The sequence below is a fragment of the Phaenicophaeus curvirostris genome, chromosome 11 (assembly GCF_032191515.1).
Source record: "Phaenicophaeus curvirostris isolate KB17595 chromosome 11, BPBGC_Pcur_1.0, whole genome shotgun sequence".
NCBI lineage: Eukaryota > Metazoa > Chordata > Aves > Cuculiformes > Cuculidae > Phaenicophaeus > Phaenicophaeus curvirostris.
Window position 1 is genome coordinate 2417274 of NC_091402.1, and position 12917 is coordinate 2430190.

General features: G+C 45.5%; 1 protein-coding gene across 4 annotated transcripts in view; it reads left to right on the top strand.

Annotated features, from left to right (window-relative positions):
* The window catches only part of PTPDC1 (protein tyrosine phosphatase domain containing 1), a 28122-nt gene extending 15787 nt beyond the window's left edge, over window positions 1-12335 (top strand). For 2 of the 4 annotated variants that reach the window (XM_069865677.1, XM_069865676.1), the window contains 8 exons: window positions 1806-1977; window positions 2643-2723; window positions 2938-3056; window positions 3792-3929; window positions 5548-6740; window positions 7583-7768; window positions 10775-10885; window positions 11766-12335. In XM_069865677.1, coding sequence (XP_069721778.1) covers window positions 1806-1977; window positions 2643-2723; window positions 2938-3056; window positions 3792-3929; window positions 5548-6740; window positions 7583-7768; window positions 10775-10885; window positions 11766-11882 — 2117 coding nt within the window. In that variant the 3' untranslated portion in view covers window positions 11883-12335. Of the gene's footprint in view, window positions 1-85; window positions 1252-1805; window positions 1978-2642; window positions 2724-2937; window positions 3057-3791; window positions 3930-5547; window positions 6741-7582; window positions 7769-10774; window positions 10886-11765 lie in introns of those variants that run through there. The other 2 variants (XM_069865675.1, XM_069865678.1) reach the window with 2 other exon arrangements.
* Window positions 12336-12917: the final 582 nt, after the last annotated feature.

Consider the following 12917-nt stretch of genomic DNA (forward strand, 5'->3'; position numbering starts at 1 on the left):
CCTCTGTCACTGTTACAGTTTTTAAGAAGCAGCACAGGCTGAAGGCAGTGTGTGTGTTCAGGAAGATGCTATGGGATTCATTTGCTTATTGAACAAAGTTAGGGAGGATTTTTGTGGGTTTGCAGTCTAATGCACTGACAATGGGATGACAAAGGTTTGAACATTGCTGCAGTCTGTTCTCCACATAGTAACGTCAGAATTTCGTGCTTTTGAGAGTGTTGCAGTCTTCCTGGCCACCTCATTCTCCTTCTTAGCGCACTGGAAGCCAAGTGGGAGGCAATTTGCCACCTAATACCTACCTTTGAAAGCCTAAAGCACTCAACTGATACATCTCCCTGTAACCTGCTTTGTCTCAGCCTGTGGGGTTAACAACTCTGCTTAACAAAAAAAGCTGTGTCCTGGAAAAAAAAAAGCCTTTTGTTTTGAATAACAAACTGTGTTTTGTGGAAGATATGAATGGTCCAGAGCAAACAGTCTACAATTCATCATGTACCACCGTTCCAGCAGGAGCACACTAATCCCAATCATCACAGAGCTAATGATGCATTTTGGAGCGACTATGTGGGGGAGGAGAGGTGGTTGTGGAATGTTAAACCAAGAAGTGGGGGAGTATAATGTACTGACGGATTTCTCAAGAAGCGGTGCCTCCAGCTACATTTTGATTGTTCTTTTGAATCCAGGATTTTCTGTCTGAACGCCTGGTATTTGCGATGAAGTAAATACTCTTATTGTTTATGGAAAATGTTTTGGTTGTTCCCCATCCGTTTTTCAAATTATCTCTTTGAAATGCAACTATTTTCATCAGGCAGCGGAACAGTTTGTCCCAAACAGACTCAGTTCCTATAGAACGGAGCAGCCTCGGGGATAGCTGGCAGCAGCGCCTTCATTGTTAGTTACTATGGAGACAGCGCAGCCCATGCTGACTGGAGCGTACAGAAGGATGCACAGTTCTCCGCAACTTCGGCGCTGAGCAGCGTGGATTTCCTCCCAGTGCCTCCTCAGCAACCTCCCTAGACGGGAGCTGGGGCTGCTCAGCCATGCAGGGCTCACCCCGCAGGCGGTCGGCAGTGAGTTTGTTTAGCAACTTTTTCCAGGGTCGGAGGCATTCTTCCTCCGATCCCCTTCTTCGTGTAATCCAGAGGCGCCGGAGCTCGGCTGTAGAGGTGCTCTCATCATCGACTCACCGGGTTATGGTGGCGGTTTCATCTCTGAGCCCTGAAGAGCTGGATGCGACTTTTCCTGAAAAAAAAAGTAAAGTACCTTTTATTAAGAATGCTGGCAGTCCTGGGGATTTTCTTGGTACTCAGTTCATACCCTTTTCTTCCGTTAACTGTATCTTATATATGGATAAAGTAGTGGGGGTTACGTTTTCTTCCTTGTATTTTATTCGTTGGTTCCTTATCCAAGGCTTAATAAATGCTTTTCACTTGTAACTGCGTAGTTACAGAGAGGAGATAAGACAGAAGCCCACGTTCACAAGTGCACCGAGTCCATGGTGAAGTGCTTTCTGTTTCAGGTGGAATAGGACTATGCCATTTTTTTCTGTTGCACAGGATGTCACACACCTCTACCTTAAACAGGAAAACCAAAGTTATGGTGACAAAAAACAACTTCTGCAGGAACCGAAGCAATTTTTCCCCCTTGGAATCCTTACTTTAAATCTGTGCTGAAAAATGAATCTTAAATATGTACTCTGTGTATTTATGCTGATCGTCACTTTGTCAGTTGTGATTGAATGGATACTTTTGAAGGTGGAGATGAATTTCTAAGCTTCCTCACTAACTCTGGGTTTGCCTGTGTTCTAGGAAGTTCCAGGCGTCCGACAGCTAAATACACGAAAGTAGGAGAGCGCCTTCGGCATGTGATCCCCGGCCCCATGCAGTGCTCCATGGCGTGCGGCGGGCGCGCCTGCAAGTATGAAAACCCAGCGCGGTGGAGTGACCAGGAGCAAGCCATTAAAGGGCTCTATTCCTCTTGGTAAAAAGCACCATTTACTCTCCCTAAATGGAACTGCATCGACTGTAGTTATTAAAAGAGAGAACTCAAAGTAAATTAATGATTTTAAATCAGCTAAGTTAAGTGTAAAACGTAACGAGGGCTCACTGCAGAGTTGCAGCTGAACAGTGAACCACAATGGTCATTGTGTGTAGTCCAGCCAAGATGGTAAAAGGCTTCTGTTTGCTTACAGCAAGTTTGGTTCAGATCCAAAAGAATAAATTCCTGTCTCTCACAAGTTACAAAACTATTCTGGGTTATCGACAGTTCTTGCTGAGGTTAAAATGGATCAGAATGAAAATGTGTTCATAATGGAATTTAAAGTAAAAATATTTATTTTAGATGAAATCATGTAAGGTCTGTTTTCAGAAGCATTTTCACATGCAGGAGTACCCATATGAAATGTAACTTTACATCCATACTGTTTTTTTGCTGTTCAGAGCACACAAACCCGATAGGGCCAAGCAGAGATCGCAGTCCAGATTTCTACTTAAAAGGATATTTTAATACATTTGGCATTTAAACAGTCAGTCTTTTGATATCTTGTATTGGTATCAGCTGAACAGGATGTATCACTGGCACTACATGGTAGCAGCATTGCTTGAAAAATCACATCTGGTTTATTATCTCCTTTTCTTGTTTCTCAGGATAACAGACAACATCCTGGCTATGGCTCGACCCTCAACAGAATTGATAGAAAAATACCACATTATTGAGCAGTTTGAAAGGTAACCAATCAAGGCAGTATTTGTTGTAGGTGCTACTAGTGTAATTCCTGATCCAGTTTCTCTTTCAACATAGATTTGGATATTGATAAAAGTCCTTTCGTTTTAATAATATCCAGGTAATTCTCCACTAAGAATAAATGTGTGTTTCAGAAAATAAGGGATAATGAGATTCTGGCTGCATGTAATGCTTTGACTCATCTATTCCTTCCTTAAGATGTGGCATAAAAACCGTAATTAACCTTCAGCGTCCTGGGGAGCACGCGAGCTGTGGGAATCCACTGGAACAAGAAAGCGGCTTCACCTACCTTCCTGAAGCTTTTATGGAGGCTGGAAGTAAGTTCACCCCTGCTGCTGTTCCTCATTAATTATTGATTTTGGCACTTAACGAGATTTTTACTTGAATTCTCATGTATTAAAAACAGTTATAGAAAACTGTTGAACTAAGTGGGATGTAAACATGAAACTTGGCAACTATACTCAAGAGGGAGTAACACATTATCCGAGATCGTGTCTGTGTAGGATGAGATGGAGCTTTATGTTCTGATGTTTGCAGTAAAGAAAGAACAACAGCTAGATGAATTTTTCTTTTTCTTCTGCATTCCCAAATATATAAAACATTATGGTGTTTCAAATTCCTGCTTTCCCATCCAGCCTACAAAAGGTTATTTCTTTTGAGGCCATTTGTATGACAGTATTTCTGTGTTTTCATATGAGGAGAAGCACCTCTGTAGGAAATGGCTCCTGACGGAAGAAATGTTTTTATTTCTAAAAAGAAGAAATTAGTGTCTCTAGATAGCTCGGTAATTTCTGTATGAATCACCCCATTTTCTTATGCTGCTTGCATTCTGGCTGCACTTCAGCTTGACAAATCTTTGCTGTCTTCATGTATTCATCACATTTCAGTAGCGAGCGTACTCAAATGGGAAAACAGTCTCTTACAAACAGAACATAGCCAGACCCTAAATTCACTCTGCAATTTCAGTGCTATCATTTATTATTAGTCATTTCTCCTCTACGTACAGCAGTGTTCGGTCCAACGGGAGGTAACTCTCTCCCTTTGTGTTTTAGTTTATTTTTATAACTTTGGATGGAAGGATTATGGAGTGGCTTCCCTGACGACCATACTGGACATGGTAAAAGTTGTGGCCTTCGCACTGCAGGAAGGGAGGGTGGCGGTGCACTGCCATGCCGGGCTTGGGCGCACGGGTAAGGGCCTTGCTGACAGATCAGCAGAATTGATTTTCTAAAAATGCAAACCAGTCTCTTGTTAGAAATGATGAATATTTGTTTTGATTCTATATCATTGCGAGATGTTCATCAGGAGGCCACAAAGATGATCCAAGGGCTGAAGTGCCTCCACAGGCTGGGAGAGCTGGGGTTTGGTCAGAGAAGGCTCCAGGGAAACCTGAAAGCAGCTTCCAGCTGAAAGGGAAAAGCTGGACAGGGGCTCTTGATCAGGGAGTGCAGGGACAGGATGAGGGGGAATGGTTTTGAGCTGCAAGAGGGGAGATTACATGAGATGTTAGAGAGAAATGTTTTCCTGTGAGCGTGGGAGGCCTTGGCCCACGTTGCCCAGAGCAGTGGTGGCTGCCCCATCCCTGGAGGTGTTCAAGGCCAGGCTGGATGGGGCTTGGAGCTCCTGATCCAGTGGGGGGTGTCCCTGCCTATGGCAGGGGCTTGGACTAGATGGCCTTTGAGGTCCCATCCAACCCAAACCGTTCCATCATTCTGTGATCTATAAAATGGTTAAAAATGATAAATTTGTGACAAAGATCTGAATGGCAGGAGGTGAGCAGTGTTAGTGTATTAAAAATATTAATCTGTAAGGCTAGAAAATACCTGAATCTGCAGAATAATTCCCTGTTGTATTCAAACAGGGCAGCATCTTCTTGATTGGAAAAGTTCCCCTCATGCACTTTCATTTTCCAGTATTTATTACGTGTTTGCAAACTACCACTCGTTGTTAGATCAGGCAGGTTTGTGGAGCAGCTGAAATTTCATTTACTTCTATGTCTTTCAAGACCTTTTTCACCTAAGTCCTTACTGTGGAAGCTACTGTTGCTTCTGGGTGTAGAACTTAAAGAACTCCTCAAGATGTTGAGGAGATGCCCAGCTTAGTGTCATCTGCAAACTGAGGGAGCACTTGGTTCCCTCATCTGGATTGTTAACAAAGATATTGAACAGACCCTCCCCAACACGGAGCCCAGGGGACACCACTTGTAACCAGAAAAACTCTTGTGACTTAGGTACCAGCATCACAGAAGAGAGGGCTCAAAGCCTGTTTCAGAAGAGGGCTACAAGGATAATCTGAGTGCTGGAGCACCTCCCGTACGAGGACAGACTGAGAGTTGGGGTTGTTCAGCCTGGAGAAGAGAAGGCTGTGGGGAGATGTTGTAGTGACCTTCCAATACCTGAAGGGGTTACAAGAAAGCTGGGGAGGGACTATTTAGAAAGGCTTGTAGTGATAGGATGAGGGACAATGGGTATAAACTGGAGAGGGGCAGATTTAGACTGGACATAAGGAGGAATTTCTTCACAATGAGAGTGGTGAGGCCCTGAAACAGGTTGCCCGGGGAAGCTGTGGCTGCCCCATCCCTGGAGGTGTTCAGGCCAGGCTGGATGGGCCTTGGGCAGCCTGATCCAGTGGGAGGTGTCCCTGCCCATGGTAGGGGCGTGGAGCTAGATGATCTTTAAGGTCCCTTCCTACTCAAACTATTCTATGATTCTATGATCTTTACCTACGCTAATTTTCATCCCATAGAGCCACCGAGTAGTTGTTTCAGTCTGACAGTTCCTCAGCTAACACTATCTTTGTATTTTCCAGGTGTTCTCATAGCTTGCTACTTAGTTTTTGCAACACGAATGAGTGCTGATCAAGCGATTCTTTTTGTCAGAGCAAAAAGGCCCAATTCCATCCAGACCAGAGGGCAGCTGTTATGCATCAGAGAATTCACGCAGTTCTTGGTTCCTCTGAGAAACGTGTTCGCCTGCTGTGAGCCCAAGGCCCACCCGGTGACACTGTCCCAGTACCTGACCCGTCAGAGGCACCTGCTCCACGGTTATGAGAGCCGGCATCTCAAACACGTGCCAAAACTTATTCATCTGGTTTGCAAACTGTTGCTGGACTTGGCTGAGAACAGGCAAGTCATAGAGGCGGAATTGTTGGATATACCGGATCTCTCAGCGGAAATCGAAGAGACCGTTTCGCAGTTCATGTCCACGCAGCGAGATGGACTGGCACGGCAGGACAGCAACACCTCGGAGTCCTCTCACACCCACTCCACTTCTGAGGCCCAGGATTCTCTTATCTCCCTAGGACATGAATGTGATCCGCTTTGGAAAAGAAGGAATGTCGAATGCCTTCAACCTCTCACTCATCTAAAAAGGCGTCTGAGCTATAGTGAGTCAGATTTAAGGAGGACTGAGTTTCTCTTAGAACAAGGAGAAACCGTGTGGACAGTACCTGCGCAGATACTGCAGTGCAATAAACTTCAGCAGGACAGCAGTGAGGAGCATTCTGCCACGGGAGAGCAAAAGCCACAGTTGGATTTAAACAAAGAAGCATTAGTGCGTAATACATGCACGTTCTGGAGTCAAGGGAAATTTAATTTGGATGGACGAAAAGATGGATCCTCTCTTTATCACAAAAGGAACTCTACCAAAGAAGTACAGCGCAGCAGGACCTACTCTTCAGGGCTAGCGTCTCTCCACAATGCCAGGGAGCCGGGAACACCAAGGCATGATTTGACCAATGAGATTGGTCATAGGAATGACCGCAAGACTAATACATACAGCAGAAGAGTCTATGTCTCCGAGGACTCCGACTCGTCTTCTTCTTCCAAAATTAACTTTTCCATTGGATGTGAAAGCAAAGATGTGTCAGAGACAATTCCGCACATTGTTCTGCAGTCAGAATTAAGTTTGGAAGCCCGAAGAGTTTTGGCAGCAAAAGCACTTGCAGATATAAATGAATTTCTGGGAGAGGATGAAGTGAAGCAGAAGGTAGAAATGTGGCAGGTAATTTTCAACTCCATTCAATGTTGTAAACTCCGCATATTTCACCGAGGTTGATTTCTAGAAAGGCACAGATGCCACCATGTGCTGTGAAATGATGCATGGGAATATGGGCTTGCTTCAGTACTTCATAGAGTCATGGAATGTCCTGAGTTGGAGGGGACCCACAAGGATCATTGAATTCAACTCCTGCCCCTGCACAGGACACCCCAACTTTCACACTGTGGAGCTGAGGGTGTTGGCCAAAGGCTTCTGAAATCTTGTCAGGCTTGGTGCCATGACTGCTTCCCTGGGAGCTGTTCCAGTGCTCCATCACCCTCTGCGGGAAGAACCTTTTCCTAATGTCCAACATAACCCTCCCCTGTCACTTTTCCCTGCCATTCCCTCAGGTCCAGAGAGAAGAGCTCAGCATCTGCTCCTCTTCCTCCCCTTGTGAGGAAGCTTTGTGGGCCAGTTCTTTCAAAAGTGAGCAAAATGCACCTACACATTTTGGTTTCAAGCAGGAGGCTGGAACATTGTTCATTTGACTACTGAGAAGCAATGCAGTTATCTGTGCTTGTAACTTGGTTGCTGGTAGCACAAAAGCCCTGCAGCTTCCCGGGCAGAGCTGCATTAGTTTTAATCAGTGCTTGATCAGAGGATTCTGCGTGTACAAGTAAAAGAATTCAGTAGAAACTTCACTGCTGCTCCTTAAAACCAAATCCTCTGAGCACCATCTGCTCTGGAGTTGGAACCCAGAGCTGGTTGACTTATTCTCATACTGCTGTGATCAAAGAGCTTGTTGGCAAAGTGAACAGCTGATGCATTTCAGTTTTGTTTTCTTTTGTTGTTTTTTTTTTTTTAAGAAAGAATTGAATTCTCGAGATGGAGCTTGGGATAAAATCTGTACCGAGAGAGATCCTTTTATCCTCTGTAGTTTGATGTGGTCCTGGATAGAGCAGCTGAAGGAACCTATTATATCCAAAGACGATATTGACCTCCTGGCCAAAAACTGCACAGAATCACAGGATGCACTTTACTTACTGAGAAAGGTAGGTATCCTCCATGCCAGCTCCTTCTTTAAGGAGCCACTTGTTTTGTTAGTGTGTGTTAAACTACTCAGTAATGGCCTTTAGGCAAGGGAATTGCAGTTTAAAAAGGGCAACTTCAATCTCTTTAGAAATGGAAATGTGCATTGCTTCGGTATTGAACAGCGTGAGATGTAATCAGTGCTGGGATTACGAGTAGGAGATAAACACCAGATCCTTCCTTTGCCACCATTCCATATGAGCTCAACTTCAGCTCATTTCCATGCAAATTCTGCAGTTTCTATCGAGAGGCAAAGATAAGAAACTTTTTCTCTGTGACTCGCTGTGTGGCTTTTGTTAATGTCACATCTGGCAGCTGTCCTGAACGGTTGTCATATTCGCTGTGCAAATGTCTTCATCCAGGAGGAGTCAGGGCAGAGAATAAGAGGGATTTGCCAGTTCAAGTAATCAGAAGCCAGGCCAGAGCCCTCTACAGAGTCCAAACTGTGGCCATCTGTACTATGAAGAGCAGATAGAATTGTTTGTTTGGTTGAGATCATCAACTCTAACCGTAGATCACCGAGTCCGAACTGTTTGATTGTGCTTTCCCTAAGGGGCTACATATGCAGTAAATGAAACATTAAGGAAATGTCTCTATTCTTGTCTCTTAATTACACAAATTCATCTCATAATTCTTTAGGAATTCTTTTGGGCTTGAAGTATTTATGAAGAAAATATGACCCCTTTTAACATCCTCCAGATATCCAAGAATAGAGCTTCTAATCACCAGGTGGCCAGAACTTTATGTGCTGTCACCACCTGCATGCTGTGACTTTCAGAATTCCTGAGTTCAACTCAAAATGTCGTGTTTCTTCCTGAAGCATTCTTTGACTTTGCAGGGACCTCTGGATATCTTCTAGTCCAACCACCCTGTTCAAAACAAGGTCAGCTGCAGCAGGTCGCTTTTGTGAGTGATGCTCCAGTCCCTTAATTGTCTTTGTGGCCTCTTGCTGGACTTGGATCCAATATATCCATGCCCTGCTGGTACCAGGGAGCCCTGAGCTGGATCCAGCACTCCTGGTGCGTCACCTCCTTTGATCTGCAGGGAACTCCCTGCTGAATATACAGGCTGGGGGATGACGCGATTGAGAGCAGCCCTGCTGAGAAGGACTTGGGGTGCTGAGAGATGAAATGCTGGGCATGAGCCGGCAATGGGCACTTGCAGCCCAGAAACAACCGTATCCTGGGCTGCATCCAAAGCAGCAAAGCCACCAGGTCAAGGGAAGGGATTCTGCCCCTGTGCTCTGATCTGTGAGATCCCATCTGGAGCCCTGCATCCAGCTCTAGAGTCCTCAGCACAGGAAGGACATGGAGCTGTTTGAGCTGGTCCAGAGGAGGCCACAAAGGTGTTCTGAAGCTGGAGCACCTCCCATTCAAGGACAGGCTGAGAGAGTTGAGGTTGTTCAGCTTGGAGAAGAGAAGGCTGTGGGAAGACCTTGGAGCAGCTTCCAGTACTGAAAGGGGATCCAGGAAAGCTGGGGAGGGGTTCTTGATCAGGGAGTGCAGGGACAGACAAAGGGGAACGGTTTTCACCTTCAAGAGGGGAGATTGAGATGAGATCTTAGGAAGAAATGTTTTGCTGTGAGGGTGGGGAGGCCCTGGCCCAGGTTGCCCAGACAAGCTGTGACAGTTCTGTTCCTGTAGGTGTTGAAGGGCAGGCCGGATGAGGCTTTCAGCAACCTGATCCAGTGGGAGGTGTCCCTGCCCATGGCAGGGGGTGGAACTGGATGGGCTTTAAAGTTCCTTCTAACCCAAACAGTTGTCTAAGTCTGTGAATGCAGCCCAGGATGCTCTTTGCTGCTGTACTGGAAGGGCCTGTTGCCAGCTTGTGTTTAACTTAGCACACAATGCGACACCCAGGTTCCTTCCTGCTAATCCCTTTCCAGCCAGGCAGCCCCCTGTGTGAGATGTTTAGCTTCTGTTCTCACAAATCCCTCAAATTTTTAATACATTTTCACTGTTGGGTGGCCTGCCAGTGTGGAGATGTCTCTCCCTTGGAAAAGGGATGTGAACCAGCAGCCAGGAAGATGCCGTTCCTCTCTTTGTGTGTCCTTGCTGGCATTTCCCAGGTGTCTTTCCGCAAATGTCATTTAATGTTGAAGTGGAGTTGGTAGGACAGAGAGCTGCAGATCATCCTCTGTTAGCTGGGGAAAGAGCCCTAAACATGCAGAGAGTTCTGGGCTGAAAAGATTAAATCTCACTTTTTCTATGCCAGTCCACAGGTGCTACCATTCACGTGTTGAAAAATAGGTCTCCAGATGCTCGTCTGACCTCCTAGAAGTTTCCAGAGCAGTTTGTGGTACACCACAAGAGTTTTGTAGAATCATAGAATTATGGAATCACTGAGGTTGGAAAAGACTTCCAAACTCATCCAGTCCAAACGTCAGCCCAGGCCCACTGTGCCTGCTAAACCATGTCTGCAAGTGCCCCATCTACATACATATTGTTTGAACCCCTCCAGGGATGGAGACTCCACCACTGCCCTGGGCAGCCTCTGCCAGGCCTTCACCACTCTTTCCATACAGAAATGTTTCCTGATATCCAATCTAAACCTCCCCTGGCACAGCCTGAGGCTGTTTCTTCTTGTCCTGTCACTGGTTACCTGGGAGAAGAGCCCAGCACCCACCTCACCACAACCTCCTTCCCAGGAGTTGCAGAGAGCAATGAGGTCTCCCCTCAGCCTCCTCTTCTCCAGGCTAAACAGCCCCAGGGCCCTCAGCAGCTCTTTGCAAGACTTGTGCTCCAGCCCCTTGCCCAGCCTCACTGCCCTCTGGATGTTCTCCAGCAGCTCCAGTGTCTTGCATCATGACCAAAATCATTATGGAGAGTCTTTTTAGGTTTATGAGAATTCCCATCCCAGCTCCTATGCCTGAAGAGTTCAGTACAGGAAAGCACACTCTGATATTTAAACAGCAGTTCACAAAACCTGAAAATTCCATGTTTTCTTCTAACGAGCTGCTCTTCTACCAGGAGCAGTGCCAGACCATCCTCTGTATTTTACACTGCGTGGTGAACTTGCAGACGCTCCCAGCTGATGTGGAGGAGGCCTTACTCGCTCGTGCTATTAAAGCTTTCACCAAGGCAAGTAACCACTTCTCCATGAAGTCGTATTTATTTATTTTAAGTCACGAAGGCTGAGTCAACAGAGTGGGCCCTGTGGGCAAAGGGGCTGTAGGCTCCTTCACCCTGCAGATACTTGCGCGTATCTGTTTCAGAATGCGTTTAATCGTTAGCCTCTGTGAAGGGTAGGAAATATTCTCACATTAGTTCTGTCCCTACAGCCTTAATCCTTTAGTTTCATTTTTTCTCCTTCTGGATCATGGCCAGTTCATGGACTTCTTCAAATTAGGGAAAAGATAACGGGAAGTGGTGAAAATAATTAGTGTCCAGGAGGAGCTTAGCAAAAACTTCGCAAGATTCTGTCCTGCTTGGAGTCTTTTCAGCAGATTCAATTATGGAATCATAGAATCATTTGGTTTGGATTCCAACCATAGCTGTCCACTACTGAACCAGATCCCCGAGCAGATCATTTTCTGACATCACATTGCAATTCAGTTGTGTTTTGGGCTCCTGATGTAGGATGTGGATAAATACCTGCTGCTTTTGGAATCATTTAACACTAGCGAGAGGTTAAGCTTGCTCATGCTCAGTGCAGAGCTGCTTTCTTCTCTTCAGCAGGTGAAATAGTGTGAACAGAACGATACTCATGCTGCTTCCTAATCTCTCATCACCCACTACAACAATCAGGATGTTTCTCCTTCCTCTGGTTTGTTTTACTGTCTGGTCAGCATTACGTTGCCGACACTTCGCATTCAGGTCCTCCCCCATCATGAAACACGTGCTTTATGTGATACGTCTTAGAACCTGATCTTGTTAAAGGTGCTGATCATCTCCTTTGTGTTTGCCTTTTGCCGTGTGACATCCCTTCAGCAGCTGAACTTCCATTTCTCCCTTTTCTTAGACAAACTTCGATTCTGAGAACGGACCCTATGTTTACAATACCTTGAAGAAAGTGTTTCAACAAACCCTGGAAGAGAAGAGAAAAAGGCTGAAGGAGGGAGCAGAGAGTCCCTCGTGAGGTCTGCGTGGCCACGCCAAAGACAAGACGGGCTACCAAACGCTGGGGCGTGTTCAGCTCTGTGTCCCGCGCTGTCTGCTGTGATTTGCCCACCTGTAGGTAACAGTAGCGATTAACAAAGCAGTTTATTTTTGTAGAGGGAGCTTTAGTGACAGTTGTTCTCTAGCCAGTTCTAAAGAGCAGCTCCTGCGTGACCGTACCGTTGCGTTTGGTTTCAGGTTCTCTGTGTTTATATTGTGACTGTTCTCTTGTTTTCACATGTATTTATTGATTTAGAAAACTCCGTCACTGGCAAGTGAGGTTATTTCCAAGTGACACGATTGCCATAAGCTCAGTGCCATGGTACACAAAGGTACAACGGATTGAGTTAATATCTGTGTCCTACGGATGTTTACATTAACGGGATTGGATTTTATTTTGTGGAAAATAAATATTGACTGAACTTTAATGAAAGTCCTTTTCTTTTTAGAAACTTTAAAGTAAGACCGAGAGTGACAATGAGCAGATCTCAAGGTCAATTACTGACAGCACAGAATGTTTTCCTTTAGATCTCTTAAATAATTGTCACCGAGACATTTCTGAAAGATGCTGCAGTAGAGAAGTTAAAGTGTTGAGTATTCTGTTATCAAGGCCTCAGTTTACACCTCTTTTTGGCTAAGAAAGCTTTAAACTGTTTTTGACAGAGAATCGCTTGCAGCATTTTTAAGTGCTTGGAATAAGGGTAAAATTTTGCTTGATTATTTGAACTTCTCTAGACCTTATTTTAAGTGAGAAAACACTGAATTATCAAACCTTAATAAGGATGTAATTCTGTCCATACTTATAGAATCATAGAATGGTTGGAAGGGACCTCAAAGCCCATCCAGTTCCACCCCTGCAATGGGCAGGGACACCTCCCACTGGATCAGGGGCTCCAAGCCCCATCCAGCCTGGCCTTGAACCCCTCCAGGGATGGGGCAGCCACCCCTGCTCTGGGCAGCCTGGGCCAGGCCCTCCCCACCCTCACAGCAAAACATTACTTCCTGAAATCTCATC